Source organism: Panthera onca, chromosome E1, assembly GCF_046562875.1.
Source record: "Panthera onca isolate mPanOnc1 chromosome E1, mPanOnc1 haplotype 2, whole genome shotgun sequence".
Classification (NCBI taxonomy): Eukaryota; Metazoa; Chordata; class Mammalia; order Carnivora; family Felidae; genus Panthera; species Panthera onca.
The window spans coordinates 16,683,396-16,706,931 of NC_138352.1; the positions used below are offsets into that span (position 1 = coordinate 16,683,396).

General features: G+C 58.9%; 2 protein-coding genes across 5 annotated transcripts in view; one reads left to right on the forward strand and one right to left on the reverse strand.

The window, feature by feature from the left end:
• Positions 1-321: 321 nt before the first annotated feature.
• CYB5D2 (cytochrome b5 domain containing 2) lies at positions 322-11,221 on the forward strand. Its single transcript, XM_060647678.3, has 4 exons — positions 322-633; positions 5,202-5,342; positions 8,624-8,810; positions 10,496-11,221. Exons 1-4 carry the CDS (start codon positions 381-383, stop codon positions 10,713-10,715), a joined length of 801 nt encoding a protein of 266 aa, XP_060503661.1. The 5' UTR covers positions 322-380; the 3' UTR covers positions 10,716-11,221.
• A 5,275-nt stretch (positions 11,222-16,496) lies between these two features.
• ANKFY1 (ankyrin repeat and FYVE domain containing 1) overlaps positions 16,497-23,536 on the reverse strand; it is a 76,428-nt gene continuing 69,388 nt past the window's right edge. For 3 of the 4 annotated variants that reach the window (XM_078437952.2, XM_078437951.2, XM_078437953.2), the window contains 6 exons: positions 21,924-22,071; positions 21,373-21,463; positions 20,944-21,068; positions 19,497-19,643; positions 18,376-18,466; positions 16,497-17,989 (listed from right to left, as the gene is read on the reverse strand). In XM_078437952.2, coding sequence (XP_078294078.2) covers positions 17,857-17,989; positions 18,376-18,466; positions 19,497-19,643; positions 20,944-21,068; positions 21,373-21,463; positions 21,924-22,071 — 735 coding nt within the window. In that variant the 3' untranslated portion in view covers positions 16,497-17,856. The remainder of the gene's footprint in view (positions 17,990-18,375; positions 18,467-19,496; positions 19,644-20,943; positions 21,069-21,372; positions 21,464-21,923; positions 22,072-23,536) is intronic. The other variant, XR_013552159.2, reaches the window with a different exon arrangement.

The window sequence follows — 23,536 nt, forward strand, 5'->3', positions numbered from 1 at the left end:
CAGACAGCACGCGGAGGACGGAGGGTGGAGCCCCGATTTTCGAGAGGGCGAGTGCGTCCTCACGTCTACGTCATGCCGCAGCCGCCTCTGCCGCCATTTTTGCCGGGGGCGGCGCCCGGCGCGGCCAGGCCCTCGTCAGCTTCCTTACTCGGTGTCTCTCCACGTTCACTAGCTACGCTGGAAAATGACTGAAAGGCATCGGAGGCAGGGAGTGCCTTTCGCCACAGCCTTTTCCCCTTCAGTCCCCCGTTGTCCCTTTGGGGACGCGGACGGGGGCGAGAGGGCGTCGCGTCGGTGACGTCACAACTGCGTCGCCGCCATCTTGGCCGCGGAGGGCTGGGCGGCCGCTGGCGAGGAGCCGGGGCCCTGCGGCGGCCCGGATGCCGGGGCTCGGCGGGCGAGGGCTCTGGCTGGGCCTGGCGGCGGCGGTGGCGGCAACGGCGGCGGCGGCGCGGTGGCTGGGCTGGTGGAGCGGCCGTGCCGGCCTTCGCCTTTTCGTTCCCGAGGAGCTGGCCCGCTACCGCGGCGGCGCCGGGGACCCGGGCCTTTACTTGGCGTTGCTCGGGCGCGTCTACGACGTGTCCCCCGGCCGGAGGCACTACGAGCCTGGGGCCCACTATAGCGGCTTCGCAGGTATCAGCGAGGCGGCTCACGCCTTTTTCTGCCGCGACGCGGGCCCGTAGCCGCCTCTGCGCCGTTCGCTCGTGCGCTCATTCGTTCGTTCGTTCGTTCGTTCATCCGTTCCCCGGCCTTTGTGTCCCCACGTTCCTCACACCGGTGCGGGGGCCGTGCTCCGCTGCATCGTCGCTCTGGTCTCTTTGGCCCGGTCGGGACCGTGGCCGACTGTCACCAGCCCGTACCTACCCCCCACCCCCACCCCCGTCTGTCCCGTCCGTTCTTAGCGGCGTAGGTTCGAGAAGCAGGCCTCCTGCCTCTTCAGTTGCCTACCGGCCGCAGCCTCCGAACACCTGCTTTGTGCCGCACTGCGCGGCTCGGGGCAGAGATGAGTGAGACCTGTCCCTGCCCTCGGAGTTCCCCGACCGATTCCAGCCGCCTCCTATCCAAAGGAACCTTTCTTTGCTCCCACTCCATGTTCCCCCTGAAAATAGCAAGTTGTTCTCGCTTCTAGTACAGGTGCGCTTGTCTCCGTTAAAGGTTACGAGGTAGGAACGCACGGAACGGGTCTGCTCAGCTTCACAGCCCTTCAACAGAGCTGCGTATCCGTTAGGCCTGGAACGTTTGTCGGATGAAATTTATTGTTCTGTAGTTGAGGGGATTGACGAATTTGCCTGAAGCCCCCACAACTAAGTGCTGACAGGCCTTGGGCCAGGATCTCCAGCCTCTTTCTTGGAGAGGTGTTGTCCCACCAGCCCAGAGGGACAACCGCCTCCCAGATTAAGGAGGAGAAAAAACGCTGAGCTTAAGGCCACTGACGGCTGGTATTAAATAAGCATGTCCATCTGTCATAGTCTTGGGGAATGGGGAAGCTGCGTCTGGTGCTTAAGTACAAGTGACCCGTGTCTCTAGGGAGAACTCCGGGAACCGGAAGCATCCACAGAGAAGGAATTGGGGTCAGTCGGTGTTGCCAGGCAGGGAAGGGACTTCCCCAGAGCTGCCCCCTGACCTAGCAGCAGAGCTGGTACTGGAGTCAGGGTTCACTTGCTGTCAGGGGAGGGGCAGTTGGTGGCGCCCAGCCCCGTCACACCCCTGTTGCAGCTGCCCTGGTGGGAAGCACAAGTGTGAGCATAGACCCTTTCGTCTCTGGGGTGATTTTCCCCTTGCAATGTGTCTACAGTCTGCTGAGTTCCTTTGTGCCCGTTACTCGTCCAGCATCCCTTCCTTGACCGCTACTGTGCAGCCCGCCTTGTGCCCTGTGCCGAGGAATCAAATTAACTTAACGTTCCCCACCACCCACACAGTCTAGGAGGGTCCAGCAGACATGTTCCTTTATTCATTTGTTCGTTCAGTCAGTATTTTTATTATATGAAGATATAATCACATAATACAAAATCCACCCTTTTACACCATACAATTCAGTAGTTTTTAATTTTTTTTTTTAATATTTATTTTCGAGAGAGGGAGAGAGAGAGTGCGCACTCTAGAACGCAAGCAAGGGAAGGGGCAGAGAGAGAGAGGGAGACACAGAATCCGAAGCAGGCTCCAGGCTCTCAGCTGTCAGCACAGAGCCCGACGCGGGGCTCGAACCCACGAACCGCGAGATCGTGACGACCTGAGCTTAACCGACTGAGCCCCCCCCAGGCGCTCGTAGTTTTTAATATAGTCAGAAAGCTGTGCAAACATCTTCCCAATCTAATTCCAGACATTTTTATTCCCCCCAAAGGAAACCCCCATATCCACTGGCAGTCCCCACTCCTTCTACCCCCCAGCCTCTGGCAACCACTGTCTACTTTCTGTGTGGACATTTCATATAAGTGGAATCATACACATGGCCTTTTGTGTCTGGCTCCCTTCACTTAGCACAGTCTTTTCAAAGTTCAGCCTGTATCGTCCTGTATCAGTACTGCATTCTGCTTTATGACCAAAGGATACTCCATTTTATGTATATGTGTATACCACATGTTGTTTATTTGTTCATAATTTGTTGGACGTTTGGGTTTCCATTTTTTGCCTGTTAGGAAGAGCACTGCTATGAACATACGTGGACACGCTCGTGTGGACATGTTTTCAGTTCTCTTGGGTATATACCTGAGAGTAAAATTCCTGGGTCATGTGGTAACTCTTGTGTTTCACGGTTTGAGAAACCGCCACATTGTTTTCTCAAGCGGCTATATTCCCACCACTGGTGTATTAGACTTCCTGTTTTTCCACATTCTCGCCAAATTTGTCTTTTTTATTGTCTTTTTTTTTTTTTATTATAGTCAGTGGCTTTGATGTCGTAGTTCATCGTAGTTCTATTTGCATTTCCTGAATAACTAAAGGCGTCAAACATCTTTTTCTGTGCTTGCTGACCATTTGTTTATTTTCATGGAGAAATGTCTGTTCAAATCCTTTGTCCATTTTTTAATTGAGTTTTTTTTCTTATTGAGTTCGTTGAGAGTTCTTTATAAACCCTGGATACTAGACCCTTATCAGACCATGGTTTGCAGATATTTTCTCCCATGTCATGGGTTGGCTTTTCATTTCGTGATGGTTTACTTTAATGCACAACATTTTAAATTTTTGATCAAGTCTAGTCCGTTTATTTTTTGGTAGCTTGTGCCTTTTGTGTCTCATCTAAGTAACCATCACCTAATCCAAGATCACAAAGATTTATACCTATGTTTTCTTCTAAGAGTTTATACTTTAGCCCACATGTTCAGGTCCTTGCTACGTTTTGAGTTAACTTTATATATGATGTGTTCTTACGCATCTCGCTATCCAGTTGTCCAAGCACCATTTGTTGAAAAGACTCTTCTTTCCCCTGGGGCACTTGGGTGGTTCAGTCCGTTAAGTATCCTCTTGATTACAGCTTAGATAACGATCTCACAGCTCTGAGGTCTAGGCTCCAGGCTAGACCTGGGTGCGTGCACACACGCTTTCTCTAACCAAATAAATAAATAAACATTAAAAAAATAACTTTTCCTCCCTTGAATTATTGAAAATAATTATTGGTAACTGACTTACTGAAAATTGATTATAAATGCACGGGTTTCAGATAGCCAATATTTATTGATAATTACTAAAGATTAGGCCCTACCAGACACTGGGGAATCAATCCTGAGTTTGGTATGTTCTCTTCCCTGATAAAACTTGCAGACTAGTGGAAAAGACAGACATTAAATAGTTATTACGTAAACAATGAATCATTTTTGTGACAATGTTGAAGGGAAAACACACTTGTATTACCAGAGGCCCTAACCTAACGGGGAGGAGAGAGAGGAAGAGAGCACCGTGGGCAAGGCAGGATTGGTGGCTGCCAGTGTAGGGCCCTGAGTACTGTGTTAAGGAATCTGGATATAGTTCCAGGGTAAAAGGAAGCCGCTGAGGATTTTTTTTGTTCAATTTTTTAAAGTTTGTTTATTTTGAGAGACCATGAGCGGGAGTGGGGCAGAGACAGAATCCCAAGCAGGCCCTGCATTGTCAGCGCTGAGCCCGATATGGGGCTTGATCCCAGGAACCGTGAGACCACGACCTGAGCTAAAATCAAGAGGCAGACGCTCCGCCGACTGAGCCACCCAGGTGCCCCAGAAACCCCTGAGGGTTTTTAATCGAGAGAATGACATCGGTTCATGTTTAAAATACCAGTGTAAATGATGTATGAAAAATAGTAGGGAAGGAACAAACGTAGGGAGAGCTGCTAGGGGTTTGCTGTAGTAGTTTGGATGAGCGACAGTGGCCGCCTGGGCCAGCTTAGTGGCACACAGAGAAAGACACGCGGATAGAAGAACCACTTAGGAAGACACTCAAGGGGGCGCCTGGGTGGCTCGGTTGAGCGTCTGACTTCGGCTCAGGTCACGAACTCACAGTTCGTGGGTTTGAGCCCCGCGTCAGGATCCGTGCGGACAGCTCAGAACCCGGAGCCTGCTTCCGATTCTGTGTCTCCCTCGCTCTCTGCCCCTCCCCCACTCACACTCTGTCTCTCTCTCCTTCAAAAATAAACAAACATTAAAAAAAAGGAAGACACTCAAGGACACGAGGGATAAAGGAGGTGTTGCGGACTGCATTTCTGCACTGAGGAACCGTTTGACATTTACCGAGATACGAAACACTCGAATGCCTGCAGGTTTCCTGGGGTGGGGGTGCTCGTTGGTGTAGTGTGGACATTTGAACTCGTGACACTTGTAAAACATCTAAGGGGCACTGAGTAGACCATTGGATACACCGGTCTAGGGCTGAGGAGAAGTCTGGCAAACTTGGCGTAGAGGTGGTTGTGAAACCACAGGAGTGGACAGCAGAGGAGGAGGCAAGAATTGATCCCTAAGGCTGGTAGGAAAGAAGCTAGAGAGGGAGGAGGAAGGCCAGGAATGTAGTGTCACGGAAGCCAGAAGACACGTTAATGCTGCTGAAGGTAAACGAAGAAGACGATAAGCGCCAAGATACGTGTCCAAGATCCGGGAGCATGTGTCCCAGAGGAGGGGAGACGAGCTTTTCTTGGAGATGCACAGTGGGGGTTGTCAGGTGTTTCTCAGAAGACAGGTTCTGGAGTCGCTGCAGTGCCGGTGATCTGCAGGTTAACCTATGTGGGCCCCTCTCTCCTGCAGGCCGAGACGCGTCCAGGGCGTTTGTGACAGGGGACCACTCTGCAGCAGGCCTGGTGGACGATGTGTCCGACTTGTCATTTTCAGAGCTGCTGACACTTCAAAACTGGCTGTCGTTCTACGAGAAGAATTACGAGTTCGTTGGTAGGTATTCCACAGGCCGTTTCCGTAGATTTTCTTCAGTGGGCTTGGCAGTCTTCTAAAGGGTTGGAGTTCAGGGGACTGGACTCGAGGTTAAAATCTGCAAAATACCCATGGATCTTTCACCTTAAACTCTGGTGGTTAGTGTGGCAATGAGTCCCAGAAGGACGTGGCTGGGACGGCGGCTTCCCTCTCTCTTAATCTTGGCAGAAGATGGCACGGCCGTTCAGCTTGGCTTCTGTTGGCCCCGGAGCTAGTGACGGCCTGCACCACCCTTGAACAGCCAGCTCCAGGCGCCGCGCCGTGCCCCAGGCGCCGGGCTTCAGCACCCCGTCCGTCAGGAAGGCCTGAAGCCTCAGTTTGTGTTCCATTTTGACAAATACTGTTTTAGTTTGTTCTGTAAGGAGACGGACAAACATTAGTCTGTGTCCACCCTGAAGGACCCGTCTCCCGGGTAGAAGTCAGGCTGATCCCACGTGTGTTAAAGCCGGTCACGTAGGGCACTGCACTTGCTACTTACTGGTGAAGCTTGAGGGAATCACCTTTTAAACAGACAACCGATGGTGTCCTAAAGAAATGTTAGACTCTAAACACTAGATGGCTTTGTAAACACTGGACATTGGGTGGTTGGGCTCTTTTCATCCCCTGCAGCCCTGACCTCTCACTGTAACCCACCTTGGACGCAGCTGAGCTCCTGAGGGACGTCGGTGTCACCTCACCACCGGGACGGGTCTCAGTTGGAGGCGTTCTTTCTCTGCCCCTAATACCTCTGAATGTCTGCTCTGTCATTACTACCCGGGTCACCTCTTCTGAGGGCCTTGGCATCTGTACTAACTCCTCTGCTCCCTCCGCATCGGACTGATCAGGCCTTTCTTCATACCACCTACGTTCTTTCTGTTTCCGGTCCCCACCCCACGCTCTTGGTTGGCTCTTGTCCCTCCAGCCTGCAGACCCCTTCTTTATTGTCACCCAGTCTGCCCCGGGTCATTCCCGATGCCACAACCGTGTCTGGCCTCTGTTCCACTGAAGGAACTGACCTCTCTGCAGACCTTCAGGAGGCTGGTTGAAACATTTTGGTTAATAAGGACAATAAGTCTTAACACAAAACAATAAAGACGGAGCTCTGAGAGTGGGCAAAGGGTGCCAGAGCAAACACGTCACCCTGACGTTTGGGGAGCAAACTGATGTGTCTGTGCACATGAGTGAACCAGCCTTGTCTGAAGGGCGTTAGTGTGCGTGTGAGGGCAGGGGAGGGGTGTGGTCTCGAGAGGCTTCACAGAGATTTTAGCTACAGTCCGCGTCTATCTGAACACCTACGATGGGTAAGCTGTGCTCCGTCCTGGTGGGAGCTGGGCCAGCGATGAGCTGGTGCGGCTCCTGTGCTCTTAGCTCGCTCGATGGGCCGTGGGCCGTGTTAGGCTCTTTAGGGGCCCAGAAACCCTCGGGCCACGTCAGAGGATGAAGGTTTATTCTGTGCTGCGCGCACGGACAAGAAGACGGGAAGCCACCTTGGCAGCCACGTGGCGAAGCTGCACGAGCAGATGAGGTCTCTTTTCTGTGTGTTCTAGATACAGCACTGGTGTGGAGACCCAGCCGGTGGCGACCACCATTCCCAGGACACGGCTCCCACAAGTCTCTCTGTTGCCTCCGTTACTGTTGCCCTCTGTTGGGGTCTCACCTCTAAAACCCACCACGACGGGCTGGTCGCTTTGCACGGAGACCCTCCAGGAGAAAGTTTTCTGCTAGGCCGCCTCCTAGGCGGCAAGCCTGGTCCCGACCCTTCGTTTGCTCTAGTAAGCGTTTAAGATGAACGCTCCCTACGAAGCTGTTGTGAGTGCCAGGGTTTCACCGGTGGGAGAGACGCGCCGTAAATAAGGAAACCGATGACGCGTTTCCAGATAGGGCTGTGTACGACTAAAACCAGTGTGATGGGGGGAGGGGCCCGTGGCACCTTTAGAGCAGACGGTCGGGGAGGCCTCTAGGAGGGGCTGGGAGTGAGGGGCAGTCAGACTGAGGTCTGGAGAGAGAACGTTCTAGGCTGAGCAAACGGCAGTGCCGAGGTACGGTCCGCGAAGAGAAAGAAGCCCGTGTGCCGGGGCCTGCAGCACACGAGGGGGGAAGGGACGGCTGTAGCCTTGGAGGCCTTGACAAGAAGAAGTCTGTGTTTGATCCACGTGCTCTCAGAAGCCACTGGAGGGCCAGCCCAGGCATGGAGGTGACAGGACGTGACTCGTGTTTTATGAAGATGGCTCGGTTGCTTTGTGCAGGAAGAACAGTAGGGAGGCATGGACCGAAGTGGACGGAGCGGGTGGGAGGCCACCGCTGGGGCCCACAGTTCGGGTGAGGCTGGGGGCAGTGGAAACGGGACGGGCAGAATCGCCGTGTCTTTTAGAGGTCGGACACGAGCAGAGGGAAGTACGTGCTGTATTGGAACGGGGTGGCGGCTCCTAAGCCAGGTCACAAAAGTGATGTGAGCAGAACCGAAGTCGGGCTGAGTGGACCCGAGGGGTGGCCCAAACGCTGGGCACGCGGCACGCAGCTGCCACTGGCGTCCGGGCACAGCGGGGGCAGGTCATACCTTTGAGAGTACTTTCTGCTGCTCGTCCTTGGTGCGGGACGGCGGGACTCGAGAAAGCCCCTGCCCCGAAGGACAACTGACTGCTCGGGCTCAGGCCCACAGGCCCACGCACCACTCGCTGGCTCTTCTGAAAGAATCTAAAACTGCACCAAGGACTGAGTGAGACCGAGCGGGAAGAGGGTGGTGGATGGAGAACGTGAGCCCTAGCTTCATGGGCCCCCAGCCACTCAGCCTCCCGTGTCTCTTCTGGGAGTGGGGACCCCAGCTCGTCTCCCATAGGTGCTTAAGCGGATTCGCAGAACGGTGGCAGTGTGAGCACAGCGCCCGGCGCCGAGTAAATGCTCAATAAATGACTTATTCGTAGTTCTGCCGGACAAAATAATTGAACGTGGGGAAGAACCGAGCCACAGAAGTGCTACCTGACCAGCCAGCCACTTGTCTGACAGGTGCCTCGAGCACTGCGGGGCACGGAAGGATGGGTCACTCGCAGCGCCGCCCTCGGAGAAGCGGCGTCGGCACGTGAGGCGAAGCCCACGGCCTCCGTGCTGGAGGCGTCCGCAGCTAGAGCAGGGGTCTCGCCAGACTCTAAGGAGTTCTCAGTCCACAACCCAGAAACCCTGGGGACTTGCGCTGCACCACGGAGGCGAGGCGTTTACTCGTGCGTCCCTCCCGCGTGACTCTGACCTCCGCTCTCCCATCACCGCAGGAAGGGTGATAGGAAGGTTCTACGGAGAGGATGGCCTCCCGACCCCAGAACTGGCCCAGGTGGAAGCCGTGATCACCCGGGGCGCCGAGGCAGGCCGGCGGGCGCTGGAGGAGAAGCGCAAGTTCCCGCCGTGCAACGCCGAGTGGAGCTCCAGCAGGGGCAGCCGGCTCTGGTGCTCCCCAGAGAGGTAAGCAGGCTCCCCTCGAGCCCTCTCCGCCTCCCTCCAGGTCGTCCTGCCCGGGACTCGGTGAAGCCGTAAGCCAGCTGTTCCCCCAGAGGGACTTTTCAAAGTCCACACGCTCTGGGTAGCGATCCTCGATGCTGGCTCCGTGCTGGAGCCTCCCGAGGACCGACATCACGGACAGTGAGGGACGGTTGGGACCTGGGCCTGTGTTCTGTTTGAGCTCCCCAGACACCCTGGCCCGGGCGTGGGAAGGCCCGAGCGCCATTGCTCGCTTTGGCCCGTCGACCCATCCGAGCGAGGGCCTCCCTCCGTTTCCTCCGCACACGTCACTCCTGCCTACAGGAGACAGGGGTGAAGCGGTGGGGGACGGCCCCTGGCGGCAATGACCTGAGATGCCGTCTTAAAGACGCTACGACCTCCGAGTGGCTCCAGGAAGTGCGGCCTTTCCCGCAGGAATAACGTGAGGTGAGCCCGCTTCGGGTAGATGCCGCGGGGATTATCCCAGGTTGTTTGAGGAGCGGGAGACAAAACGTCTTTTTCTGCTCTGATTATCAGGCCAGCCTGGACGCACATGCACCTGCAGCCATCAGCCCCCTCGGCTGCGGTGCGGAAGAGGCATCCCCCACGCACCCAGCCTCAAGGGCCTCCCAGTAGGAGCCCGGCTCTCCCTGGGAAGGGTAGGGAAGCCACTTCCCGGAGTGCTAACCGTGTAGATTCCCCCTCTTCTGCGGGAAGAGGCCTTCTTGCCCTGCTTACGGCCGACTCCTTGTGCAGAAAGCAGACAGCCAAAGCCACCCGCTTACCCTGGGCCCGGCCCGGCCCAGTTCACCGGAGGCAGAGGCACCGTGGCCAAAGGAAAGCTCCCGCCGTCCAGTTCTGAAGAGACACGGCCTGCCCACCTGAAGGGACAGGCTGGGACACGGGGGCCCGAACGCAGGGGCCCCGGAGAGCAGTGGTCCCCTGGGAGGCTGCCTCCCCCGCCCAGCCCTGTCTTTGTGGCCCCCTCTTGCCCTAATGCCTTCCCCACCCCTGTGCCTCGGCCCCCCCCGTCTGTTCATATAGGGACTGGGTGTGAAGTAAGGGTCCCTGGGAGGAAGGAGGCTGGAAGGAGGGCATCTCCGAGCCCTGACAGCCTGTTCTTGGGGGAGCCACCAGCAGGGTGGTTTCTAACCAGGTCCTGGTCCCAGACACTGGGACGTACACGGGGCACCAGGTCCAGACTCTCACCTTCCTTGTGAGCCCACGGGGACCGGCCCACGCTGGGCCAGAGCGCAATGCTCCACCTCTGAAGCCCGGTGACACCTAGGATGGGGCCTCTCGCAGGGTGTGACCCGTTAGCCTTGGGTCGTAGCCTCAGTTGCCCACCTTCAGCCATGAGCCCCAGACCCTAAGATGGAGACACGGCCTCGTGCTAGGATTGCAGCGGGGAGTGGAGAAGAGAATCAGGTCCAGACACTGCTTCTGGAAAGTTCCCAGGCCAGTGGGGGAACGCCTGCCCCTGGGAAGGCACGGGACCGGATGGCGGACTCTGCCCACGGCAGGGGATGCCGGAGGAGCTGGGAGAGGGTGAGGGGCCGGGGGACACAGGCCGCAGACCACCACCTTGGGAAGACGCCACATCACTCCTCCTTCCCCCTCCGCAGAGCTCCCGCGGTCACGCTAAGAGTCCCCTCTCCTTCTGTCCCTAGCGGAGGTGTGAGCAGAGACTGGACCGGTGTCCCCAGGAAGCTGTATAAGCCAGGTGCCAAGGAGCCCCACTGTGTGTGCGTGAGAACCAGCGGACCCCCCAGCGACCAGGCTCAGGGCCTCCCTGTGCACACAAACCGTGGGGACTTGGATCACCCCAACCTGGAGGAGTATGCAGGCTGCCCCCCACTGGCCGTCACCTGCTCCTTCCCACCGGGCTAATCGCAGACAGCCCTGCCTGCCGCACTCACTCGTGGCTCCCGACACGAAGCGGAGCGCCTGCAAGCATCTGCCCACACTTCTGTGCCTGGGACCCGGCGTGGCGGCCCGCCCGCCCCTGCCACTTCTCCCCCAGACCCACCTGCCGCCTTCGTCCGAGCCCTCAGAGGCCAACCACCCTCAAAACTAATGGGACTGCCAGGCCAGGAAACAGGCTCTGGGCTCCAGCAGCATCCTTCCCCGCGGCCGGTGAGGGCGCTGGGGGCACTGCAGAAGAGGGGACACATCTTCCCTTTGTGACTCAGGCAGGCAGGTCCAGAGAAGCCGTGTAAATTAACACGTCAGCGTAACTCCCAGTGTTCCCCACTGGTTAAGCTTGTGAGCCCTGACTCTTAACCACTTTTTGTATGTCTGAGACCCCTGCCTGGAGCCACGGCCACAAGTAGTTGGTCTGAGCCCAGCCAGTGCCACGAGACAGGACAATAAAACCAGGCAGGCTGGTTCTGGAAGTGGACGGGCTTTTGCTCATACGGAGGCAGTAAATCCAGAGGCCTCTGAACAAAGCAACAATTTGAAGGGAGGATATTCTCTTTTAAACACTTAGGTGTGGCAGACGCCCACACCTGCGTAAAAAGTGGTTTCCCATCCCGGACGCCTTTCCCAGGGGGTTGTGCGTCCAGGGCGACCTGTAATTCCCGGGCCGACCCGATGAGCTTCGTACCCCGGTCGAGCCGGTGGGGGAGGAGATTCCCACCTTCAGGCGAGGCCACGGAGCCTGGTGCGGTCCCAGATTTGTGTCTCTCCTCCCGGGTCTCCTGGTCCCCCCAGCTCTTCCCTAAACGTTCGCCGTCCTTCGTCATTAACTCGCTAGCTCTCCAGACCCGCCCACTAGAAAGCGGAGGCTGCCTCCCCTCCCCTGGCAGTAGTGGGCACCTGGACACCCCACGACCACCCTCGCTGCCCCCTCCTGCCTCGGCTCTTCCCGAGCGTGCGGGAAACCCCGGCTTCCCTCCAGTCACGAAGGAAACACCACTCTGTAGCACTGAGCTACTTCCCGCCGCAGCCTGAAAGCCGCCCCTGCTTCTCAGCCCCGCTCACCCCGCATCAGTCGCCAGCTCGACAGCAGGGCACATTCTGCACTTGGCAAGTCCCACAGCCACAGCCTTCCCGGACCCGTCACACTTGAGGGCCTCAGTGGAACCCTCCCTTAGTTCTTGTCTGATTCCCTTTTCTCCCCCAGGAGCCCCTCTCGGCCCATGAGCCCCCCCCCACCCAGGTCTCCCACGTCAGCTGCGTCCAGGTAGGAGGCTCCCCAGAGCACTTCCGAGGCACCCAGACTCCACATTTCCGGCATTCAGTCTCCTCTCCTCCCTGGTGATGTCCCCGTGGCCATGCACACCCAGTCACGGCATGTGAGGACCCCGGCAGCCATCCAGGACGCCCTCCTCTGCTGCTCTGCTCCTCCCACCCAACCCCCAGGTCCCTGGTTTCCCCGCCCTCCGCGTTGCTGTGAGCAGTCCCCCCTGGATGACCAGGGTGGCCCCCACGTCCACTCCTTGGCCGCTGGGACCCTCCAGCCGTGGCTCTCCTACCATCACTTCGTGCACAGCTCCCTCCAGCCTCCTCCTAGCTGCAGGTGCCTGCGGGGCCTGCACCAGGCAGGCCCTTCCTCCTGTGCTAAGCTTGTCCACTTCCGACCTCTCCACAGCTCTGCTAAGTCAGCACCTTTTGGGAGCCTGTGCTAACGTGGCCCGTGACAGCCGCCTTCTTTCTTATTCATGAGTTTCCTGTCCGCCTCCCTCCCTGGACAGAGACCGAAGTTACCCAGCTTCGTGTCCCACACCCACAGTATCCAGCGCGTAGTAGGTGCACAGAGTTAGCCCTGAGTTTGCAGATGAGGCAACTCAGGTGCTCAGAGTCTAATAAGGGCACAGAGCAGTGGAGCTGGGCCTCGAACTCCAGGTTCCTGTCCTGAGACCCACGCGGCCCTTGGGCTACATGCCTGCTGTCCTTGCTGGTGGGAACGGCCACCGATCTGGCCCTCCGTGGTCAGCAGCTGTCTACGGGCACCTGTGTACCGTGGGGTGGGATGGGGGCAAGCGAGGCTCCTGACCTCGGGGCTTAACGGTGTGGGGCAGGAGGCCTGCTAGAGCCCCCAGAGGCCATCCTCGGGATGGGAACGAGGCCCAGGGTGGGTGCCGGGTCCACAGGAGTTCAGACCCCTCCAAAACAAACTGAAAATGGAAAGAAGCAAAACCAGGCCCCCTTAGTGTCACCCCAGCCAAGTGTGGCCAGAGAGGGCCCTGGGCGCCCACTCTCTGCCTACAGGCTGCTCGCTCACTTCCTGCTCAAAAAGAATTCACGTCCTCTTTGACACCAAGCATGTACTTTACCGTGAACAGCCTCCTCGTGGTGGGGCACCAGGCAAATCTTCAAACGGCTCTGCTGAGAGAAGGCCGTCAGCTTAATGGGCTGAAGGGCTCCGCCATGAAGAAGCCAGTGGTCACTGGAGAAATCCCCGTCCTTCCCCCTCCAGCAGAGGTGGCCCGGGCAGACCTATGGCGGAGGGAGGCAGGTCCCTGGCGATGGATGCCACACGCGGCGCGGCCCAGGTGGGTAAGATGTGCTGGCAGTCGGAAAGGATGCCGGGCAGGGGGCTTCTGTGCCCTCGAGAGAGTCCAGCGAAGGGGTACAGCAGCCACCGTCTGCTTTCCGCCAGCCCCGTGAGCAGGGCTGTGTTGACCAGGCTGGGCAGCTGCCCCCCCAGAGTGGACAGCCTGGGGTCAGAGGGGCCACGCCAGACCATCGCCCCATCCCTCACTCAGTTGTGGGACAGCTGTGACCAGAGAGACCCCACACACAGCCTGGGGCCGTGTCTGTTCAGAAATTGGCAGTGGACAAACCGAACCCCTGCCTTGAGAGCCCTCCCACCACCAGAGCCCCTAGACTCACTCCTGCAGGAAAACCACACACAGCGCTCCCATCAGCCCTCCCTGGAGGGGACTCTCAGCACGCACACCGCCATCGGTGTCCTCGCAGGAGAGGAAGGGCCTCTCCCTGCCTCCGATCACCTTCCTCGGGACCCGCGGGAGCCAGGAGGGGCCGTGGTCAGCACTCCCGTGTGACAGGCGCAGAAACTAAGGCACAGACGTTAGGAAACTGGCCCAATACCGTCCGCTAATCAGTAACGAAGCACAGAAACCCAGTGCGCTTCCCCGGCAACCGCGTTGGAGTGTGCCCGTGCCCAGTCCTTGTGTGTGCCCACGGGTTCTGGCTGGCGTGCCCCGCAAGGACAGCTGCTGGGGTTACTTGGGACTGTCCTGTGGCGGCACTCAGCGGTGCCTGTGCACCAGGGAGAGCAAGCTGGAAGACAGAGGAAGGGGGCTGCGGGTCCCAGAGCGTGCGAGGGCCAGGTCAGCTCCTGAGAGACCTCACCGGGGCCGGGTCCCGGGGAGGAGGCGGGCGGCTACGCCACAGTAGCTACTCTTGGACTGCTGTCGACAACATGCTTCTGGAAAGTGCTGCTGGCGAGTCAAACTCTCCTAGAAGGTGAGCTGTTACAGAAATATGTTCACATATCAAGAGTTTGAAAAGGTTATTTTTAATGCTTATTGGTACCTCCGCGTTAAAAAGTAACTACAAACGTCTCATTAAAGTTTCCACGTTAAATGCACAACTTTACCTCGTTATAAGGAATTGTTACAGAAAATGCCGATACCGGTATCCGAGACATACATTCCATCACACGGGCTGCGGATGGGAGTGTCGTGGTCCCACCCACGGAGCCGTCCTCCCACACCGAGCGCCACCCTGAACGGCCTGGAAACCGAGGCGCACCTCCAGCCTCCGCCCCTCCCTTGGTGTCACACGGGTGTCACGGGAACAGCCAGCCGCACACATCTGCCCAAAGAGGACAAGTCACGGGGTCAAGCGGTTTAGACTCCCCCCTCGCTACGGAAAGGCAACGTTGTCGCGACAGGCCGCACGTTATTTACGCCACACAGAAGAGGCACCGTACAGGCGACGAGCTTCCAAAGACGGTCTCTCAGGCGTCTGACGACCCCGGGGAATTTAGCACGTGCTGAGCGCGTCTCAGCAAGCAATCCGCTCTTCGCCGAACTGCTCCCACACGACGGGAACGTCTCCGCAGCCGGGGGCGCTTCAGATTAGGGGGTCCCGTGCCCAGTCCTCCTGGGGCTCGTCCTGAGGGCAGCCATCCCAGTCGTGGGAGAAGCTGTGCCAGGGGCTCCTTCGGTCCCCGTCGTGACGGCGTCACACTCACCTGCGTTGGCTCCTGTCACCTAGGGGCCCGGTGCGCCTCTCAGGCCCGAGCATTTACGTCGTCGACAGTGTTCTTTCTCTCCCGTCGAGCGGCCCAGGTGGAGATGACAGCCCTCCCCTCCCTAGGCTCTCCCTCCACTCCACGCCTCTGGACAAGGTCAGCGCAACTCCCTTCGGCTAACAGGCAGGGGCACGAGTGTGCGTGCGGTGGTCGTGAACGCACCGGCCCACTGGGCTCCTCGCAGGGCCCCCGGGCAGGGAGAGGAGTGGGCACGGCCAGAAGTGACTCGGGGCTGAGGTAGAGGGCGGGCGGTCACGGGGACCCCACTCCTGGAGAGGGTTCGGCAGGCGACCTGAGCGGTCTGGTCCAGCCTCAACCAGCCTGGGGACCGGGGTTGACCGAGTGCGGGCAGGAAACTGCAGACGGAACTCGTGTTCTAGTCCATCATTCTGCGAGACACACTACAAATCACAGAGAGCTAAAAACTCCTAGGTGTAGGCACTTAAGTTTGGTGGGGAACTCCCACGTTAGAGGATCACAGCAAGTCAGTTTAGCCGTTGGCCTTGCACACGGCGCGTGGCTTGTACTGCACACGGAAGTATTTAAAAAAGGGAAAGACGGCTACGAGTGCGCGGTCCGGGAAGCCTGGCGATGAGCAGGAAGCAGTCAGAGCTAATTCACTGATGCACAAATTGTATTTCATGAGGTTTATTCTTCCCACCCTACTGTTTACAGTTGGCAATTTTCTGAATGGGTAAAATTGAGACTTTGCTACTAGCATTTAAGCTATGGGTGAAATTGTCACGAAGAGCCTAGGCAGTTCTGTAGCGTGTGAGGTCCCAGCCTGGGCAATGACGAGGGCGTCCCACGGCCAGCCACCACGGGACATGCTGCATGCGGCCAGCGAGCACCCCGACACTGTGGGCGGGCTGCCCCCGTGTACCACGCGAGGACGCCCCTGAAGCCAGTGCAGGACTCCCCAAGCGTCCCCCCACGTCTCCGCTCAGCACCACAGCCGCCCCTGGACTCTGTGCAGAAACGGAAGCTTCACGTCGCACATTTTCAGCACAACTTTAAGATCTTATGTGCGATCGGAGGCGAGACTTTACTAGGACCGGGAACGGTAGGGCGGGGGCGAGACAACCGGCCACGCCCCGACTGACTCTCCACCGTGAACGTGGGAAGAGCAGGTGTAAACGTACCGAGCACCTCGACTCGCGTCGGAAGCGTAACTATCTTACTTTTCAACTAAGGAGTCAAGCCACCGGCCTACGCCTCACTTCCTCGGGGCCCAGTCCAGGCACCCGCACGTGGAAACCGACCACAGGCCTCACGTGGGCAGGCGTCTGCCAAGACCAGGTGCTTCTCTCTAAGAGTTCTGTATGAAATATGTCACAGACTTTAGGGGACAGGAAAACTCTTGTAATTAATTTTTTCTTTTAAACATTGTGCACAAGCTCCTATTAACATAGAAAGCATATATATTTCATAAATCACAGAAATATTAAAAAGTAGCACTCTGGCTCATCAGCTCATGTTACACACGTAGGTAGGCAAGAGAATGTATAAACCTACAGCAACAGAGAGGACACACCACTACCCGAAGAAACAAACCAGAACAACCAGGCTGTTGCAAAAAAACACTTAGTCCCTTTACACACACATCCATTCTTCATTAATGCGAAAACAATGCAGTGGTTATCAAATGTCAGAAGAAATCAGTATTACGATTAAGACTGTCGATCTCTGAAAAAACTCGTGAACGCTTGTGTTGATCTCGGAGTTAGTTTTCTTAAAGCAGTGGTGGAAGTTTCTCTTTAAACGTACGTTTTTGTTTTTGTTTTTTTTTAAACCGGCCAAACCTTCAAAAGAAGCTAAGCGCTGCGGGGTCGGCACGCACACGAGCAGCGACTGAGGCCCGGTCAGTTCGAGGGCCTCACTCCGCTCACGGCCCAGCATCTTCCCCGCAGGCTCGCACACGCGGGCCGACCCGGCAGCCGCCGGCCCGAGGCCGCACGCTGCCCCTCCCGTCACCAGGCCTAGTGACGGTGTCCCTCCCGGGAAGGGACTCTTCGCAGGAAGTGTGCGCTGAGGTCCGATGCAAGCTGGCCATCAGAACCAGGGCTGCTGGAGGCGGGGGCGTTTCTGAACGTGGGCAGCACAGCCGTCTGGAACAGCGCGCCGCGGTAAGAGCGCGTCTCCGCCAGCACGCCCCAGCGGCAGAGTGACTGAGGCCTCTGCAGACAGGATGCGGCAGGACAGAGAACGGGACACTGCCCTCCCGACACCCAGTCGTAGGGATACGGTAAAGCTTTCAGTTAAGGCCACGGTTTTTCAGCTCTCATCTTTGAACCCTGTTTAGAAAGATTTCGCCTTTTTTAAAGGGCTAGCTCCCTAAAATACAGCTTAGTTTTTCAAACAAAACAAAACAAAAAACAAAAAAGACTTCGGGCCAGAGGATCCTATAATCTTTATGAAAACTGCGCACAGAAGTCCACAGCCACTTACCCTCGAGTGAGGCCAGCTTCCCGCTGCGGGCGCGCTCCCCGCGGGCACTACGCTGCCGCAGGGGGAGGGTTTTCCCAGGGTCCTTGTGCTGCAAGCAGAGTGGGGCCCGATGCCCATCGCAGGGGCCACGAGGCACACGGCCTGGTCCAAGGTGGGAGGCGTCCGGTGGCCCTGACCACAGTCTGACACGCCAACAACCACGCGGAATCCTTAGAACGGGACTGATCACAGCGGGTCCTTAATGGTTCAGTCTGTTGCCGCAGGAAGACGGGAGGGCCAGCCCTGCTCTGGGTGGGTGAGGCTGGCGCGCGGAGCGGCCCCCGGGAGGCGACCGGGGTGCGGCCGGGGGGCTCACTAAGAGACGCCCCCCAGAGTCAGCACGTCAAAGCAAATGTTGCAAACTCGCACGGGCTTGTTCAGATCAAATTTTATAATAGGGATCTCCTTGGTCGAGCATTTATGGCACAGAAGGCGTCCGCAGTGACGGCTGTGGAGGCAAAGCGGGGGGCGTGAGGGGGGGCCCCGAGGGGCAGCCGCCTCCCAGGGCAGGGCCGGGCCGGGTGTGCAGTGGCCGCCATGTGGCACCGACACATGCGTCATTTGAGTCCATGGAGACCCAGCCATTGGCTGCTGCCGGGGGAGTCTGGCTGTAACGGCCCAGCTCCGCGGTGCGGGGGGGGGGAGGGGGAGGGGAGGGGGACGCGCACCGCCGGTGAGGGCAGGGAGCCTGGGCCCCCAGCGACGCCGCTACAGGCGCGCAACCCCACACCTGGCCAGCGTGCGCGCGGGGCGCTGGCAGGTTCCCGCCGGTCACGGGAGAAGGCAGGAGCGGCGAGCCACCCCCCGACCCCGCAGGCGACGTCGGGGCCTTACCAGTGATGTTTGCGCGTCGTGACTCCGAACTTGGCCGCACACTCATAGCAGGTGGAGCCGTCGCACCACGGAGGCTCCTTGGACAGCATGTCTGTAACACGGGCAGAGAGAAGGGCCCGTCAGAGTGACCGTGCCGGGCAGGCCGGGGCCGGGAGGGGCGGGGTGGCAGCGGTAGCTGGGGAGACGGCAGCACGTCCGCGGGGGGCACGGGCGGTCAGGGCGGCCAGGAGGACCGTCAGGGGCCGAAGGGCAAGGGGACGGCGGGGGGAGCGGGCAGGGCGGGGCGGGACGGGACGGGCCGAGCAGGGGCGAGAGCAAGGGGCGAAGTGGCGCTGTGGCAGCTGGGTCTGCGGTGTGGGCGCCAGCAGCAGGGACACGGGGAGAGCACAGCGCGAGGGGCCGTGGCGGGGCTCGTGGAAGCGTGGCGCGTTCGGGCCGGGAACCGTCGGCTCCGTTCGCTGAACGCCAGCTCTGCCCGCACGGCTCCGAGAGCCACGCCCACGCAAGTCGCCCGAGCTCGCGGGGAGGAGGCGGCACGTGGCCGGTGTCTGCCCAGCGCCCGACACGCTGGCCCACGGGCGGCTCCAGCTGGCGCCACAGAAGCACCGCACGCAGGCACCGGCTGGGCTACAGACCGTCTGCCAAGCGACGCCGGACACGTCACCCACGCCAACATCGCAGAGCTCGCTCCTCTGCCCAGACCACGGGGCTGAGAAGCCCGCTCTGCGGCCGCCTCGCGGGGAAGCGAGGGCACTTGCAAATAGCAAGCCACCGAGGTGCCACCCTCCTCGCCACAGGGGAACAGAGGGGGAGCCGGCAGGGGCTGGAACAGAAGGCCGCTCGGAAGGATGCGGAGAACCCGGCTCCGCGGAAGCACACAGGGCGTGCAGACAGATGAGCGGCCAGAGCCGTGGAGGGGTGACCGCCCCCCCCCCACGAGCCGATGCGTGGGTGCCTTTATGGGCCTCCGGTAGGACCGGGACGTAGGGGCTGACAGGGGCCCTGGAGCACCCCGGAAAGCGGCCGGCTCGGGTCATTCTGGGTTCAGAGGTCACCGGGGCACGTGAACGACCGACACCGTGCCCGTGTCTGCGCTGGATGAGCAGCAAGTAGCCACTCACCTAACAGTCTAAACAGAAGCTGCTTGGTGGCAACTTGGTAGTTGAAAATGTTCACCCCTTGGTTGTTGTTGACCCCGAGGCGAGCTCCCGAGCGGACGACGGCACGGCACAGGTTGGCATTCCCCTTCATGTAAGCCAACAGCAGCACTGGAAAACAAGAGCACGGGAGGGCTCCTTCCACCTGAGCCCCGCCTGCTGCCGCCGGAAGGCGGCAGGACGTGCGTCAGCAGAGCCCCACTGACCGCCACGGGGGGCGCGGGGCGGCCCCCGCTCCGGGACACGCTCCAGAGCCACAGAGCAGGGACCAGACACCGAAGGAAAAACGCGCCGTCCCACCTGCCTTCCTCCAGCACAAGCCTGGCCGACCAAAGCCCCTGTCGCGTGACGTAACTCGATCTGGAGGCCCACCCAGGGAACCCCGTGGGCGCCCGGCTCCGGCCAGGCCCTCCCGCCTGCCGCCCGCTACGCTCACGGCAGCCCTTCTGCTTCCCTCTCCTGGGCCCCACGCTTCAACTCCTTCTCATGACTTTCTAAACAGTCCAGGCGGACAAGGGTTATTATTTCAGATGAGCAAAGGGGCACAGAGAGGTTACGAACCCAGGGTCGCCTGCTGGAACTGGACAGAGCTAGGCGATCGGAACCAGGTCTGTGCAACTCAGAAGCACGGACGTGACGCGCCTGCTCGTCGGCCTCCCGCCTCCTGGACGGCGGCCGGAGGGTGTGCTGGGCCCCCAGCTCACTCCTGGGCCGACTCCCTCCGGCTCAGGCTCGTCACTGCCAGCTTAACAACACATTCATGTACTGAAGCCAAGAACGAACGATAAAATACTCAGTCCTGTGCTAAGGTTCAGGACGTTCCTTGGTGACAAAGCTTCTGCCACAGGCCAAGGAGGCTCTGTGTGGCAGGAGGGGAGGGAACGGGAACATGGCGGCAGCACGGGGCCTCACCACTGGTGCCTTACGTGAAAACTCGGGACGCACTGCCCACACCGCTTAGCTTTCTGGGTGGCCATGCGCATCCAACAAGAACACAAATGCGGAAGTACGTGTACAAAATGACTTGAAGCCATACAAGTTAACGCAGCGACCGGGTAGCTAGAGTAGCACCAGGACAGGGGCCTCGTCTGTTTGTCACCTGCCACTTTTTCACAGCCCGTCAACACACGCACCACACACTTCCCCCTTCTGGAGCATCTGCGGGGTGCACAGCAGAGAGAGGAGGGCCGTCAGAAGAGACGGGCAGGCCTGCTTGGGCCCGGGCACGGCTCTGCAGCACCAGGGACACTTAGACGCACGCGTGCCCCGAATCAGACGCTGCCAGACTCCACCCCAGGCAGCGGTGACAGCTGCTCGCAGAACCTGCCACGTGCACCCACGGAGTGCCCTTCAAGCGTGGCTGTGTGCCCAGCTCTTGTGTCTCCAGGACACGTGCGCACGTATCACACACCCGTGTTTCCTTCCGCGTCCGGCTTGTCCAGAGGGTACTGAGGCATGCACTCCAGGAAGAGCTCGAAGATGGAGGCTGCGTTCTCTTTGCCGTACTGACCCAGGATGTGCAGCGGCGACTGGCCTCTGAGGGAGCAAGGTGGACACGTTAGGCACAGACCCGCCATGGCCACCACGCACAGAAGACCTGATCTCTGGGCCTGTGACGCCGGACACAGTTAAGGACACGTAACAGGCCATAAAAGGTTTTCTACAGAGCGTTTCTCAAAATGAAAACGTCCAAGGCACCGAAGCCGGTCCAGTGCCCTAGTGGCCAGTTAGCTGCATCGCACGCACCCGGGGCCGTCGCGAGGCGCAGTGACCGCCAGCCCTAAGGGTCACGCTAGGTGACGCGGAGCCCAGGCCTCTGCTCCGGAACACAGGCGCTCACCGTAGATTGAAGGCTTCGGCGTCCACGGTGCACTCGGTCAGGAGGACCCGGATGTTGTTGAGCCGACCGTGCATGACCGCGAGATGAAGAGCTGGAGAGTAAACCCTCTTACTGTGCAAGCCCGGAAGCCCACGTGGGAAATCTCAACTGCTCACGGACCTCCCTCTAAACAGGACACAGCCAGAGCAGCCACTGTCCACTCACAGAGCCATCCCGTCCGGTCTTCACCACCCCCCAAGACTCAGTCGTTAACGCAACCTCGTAACACTTTGCTTCCTTTTTCCACGGTTACCCCAAGGTGAGACTTCCTGGTTTTACGGGAAACCACTGTAGGCTTCTAGGGGTACCACGAAGATGGGAGGCTGCCCGGGGATGGTCGGTGGCAGGACAGATGCCCCGCCCAGAGCATTCCCTGCCACAGCTCTGCTGCTGCGAGAGAGCCAGCCTCCCTGAGGGAAGCAGGCCCGCGGGTGCAGGGCACCTCCACCTCCGGACTGGGGGGCCTGCTCAGGGCACTCGGCTCGGGGCACAGGGGAATGACTGGCAGCTACCGTTATTCCCATTCTCGTCCAGAGCAGCGAAGTCCACCGCATTCTCCAGGAGGACGGAGCAGATGGTGGGCAGGTCCTGCTGGGCGGCGAGATGCAGGGCAGTCTGGCGGTGCTTGGTTAATTCGTTCACCTTGGCTCCTGCAAGAAGCTGTTGAGGCTCATTACGTGAGCAGCCTTCCTGCACAACCAGCAAAGGTCCCACGTGCGGGGCCCGAGCCTGCCTGCCTCCCGACACCCACGCGTCTGCCTGGCCGGCAGGGCCGGGAGCAGCACAGTCTCACACACACTCCCGGGGAGGCAGGGGACAGCAAAACCCGACCCAGGCGGAAACCAGCAATCAGCAGGATGTTAGAAAGCCATTCCTCAGGACACAGGAACTCTACTTCTAAGATTCAGGACACGAAACCACGCGGGACCGCAGTGAGTTCACTGTTCCACGTACAGACGTCCACTGCTTACGGTAGTAAAACCAGGTTGCCAGAAGGTTCAGTTATGAAAACTACTGCAACCAAACAACACAACAGGTGGCCACTGGGATGACAGAGATGTATGGTTTCACGCGGAAGGAGGTCTGTGGTACAGTAAGTCAAAAACAGGCAAGTCAGAAGACAGCATGATAGTGTGATTCCTCTGCAGACAGAGAGGAATGTGTGCACACGCACACACTCCCTGAAGGCGTGTAAAAGCGTCTACACCACACTCACTCCAGTTGGGGGTGAAAGGGAGACACCACCAGCTTTATACCCTTACGCGCGTACAGTTTTCCCACAATAAGCATGTGCTGTTTTTATTTTGCTTTTTAGAAGACAGAAATTAACCGAAGAATTACAGAACCAAAAGCAGAAAGGCCCTTCAGACATGGTCCTGCCGCCTCCTTAACCTTCCCCTTTCTGACAGAGTTCCGAGACAGCTGCTACAGGACAGAATCTAGTCTGTGCCTCTCCCGAGGCCTGAGGCCACCTGGGAGAGTGGAGGCACTGGTCAGCTGCTCTGGTTCACACCCAGACTGGGACTTCCAGGTCCCAGCCTCCCCAGACCCCGGGGCGCCCAGTGAAACCACACACAGATCCAGGAGGACATGCGGAGGGTGCTCGCGGGCACCAGGGTGCTGCGTGTGCTGGGGATCATAGCTAACCTCGAAGATGGCTAACCGGCAGGCAGGGGAGTCCGGGTGAAGGTGCTGTTTCGACACGACCCAGCTCCAACACTAAACCGCATGGCCGTTATTGGCAAGGCCGGCTGTTTCTAGGGACTCCTACCCTCCGCGAGCTCAGGCCTTCGTGACGCAGCGGCAGAGCCTTGGTGAAGAGGCCGTGACCCTCTAACCTCTCGGCTCTCAGAGAGATGGACACGTGGCCCGACTCCCCACTACTCCGAGGCCCACGTCTACCTCCTTGGCGGGTCCTCACACCCAGTCTGTGCCTGGTGCCACCAGACCCCCCCCCCCCCCGCCGCCCCCACCCAATCGTTCTACAACCCACCTCACAGCCACTGCCTCCCCTCGGCCCCTGCGCCGGTGACCCTGCCCATGCCCTCACTCCCCACCACAAAGGTCAATGCTCTCTCAGCTCTAACACATAACGAGTCATAAAGGGTTCTGAAAAAGTACTTTT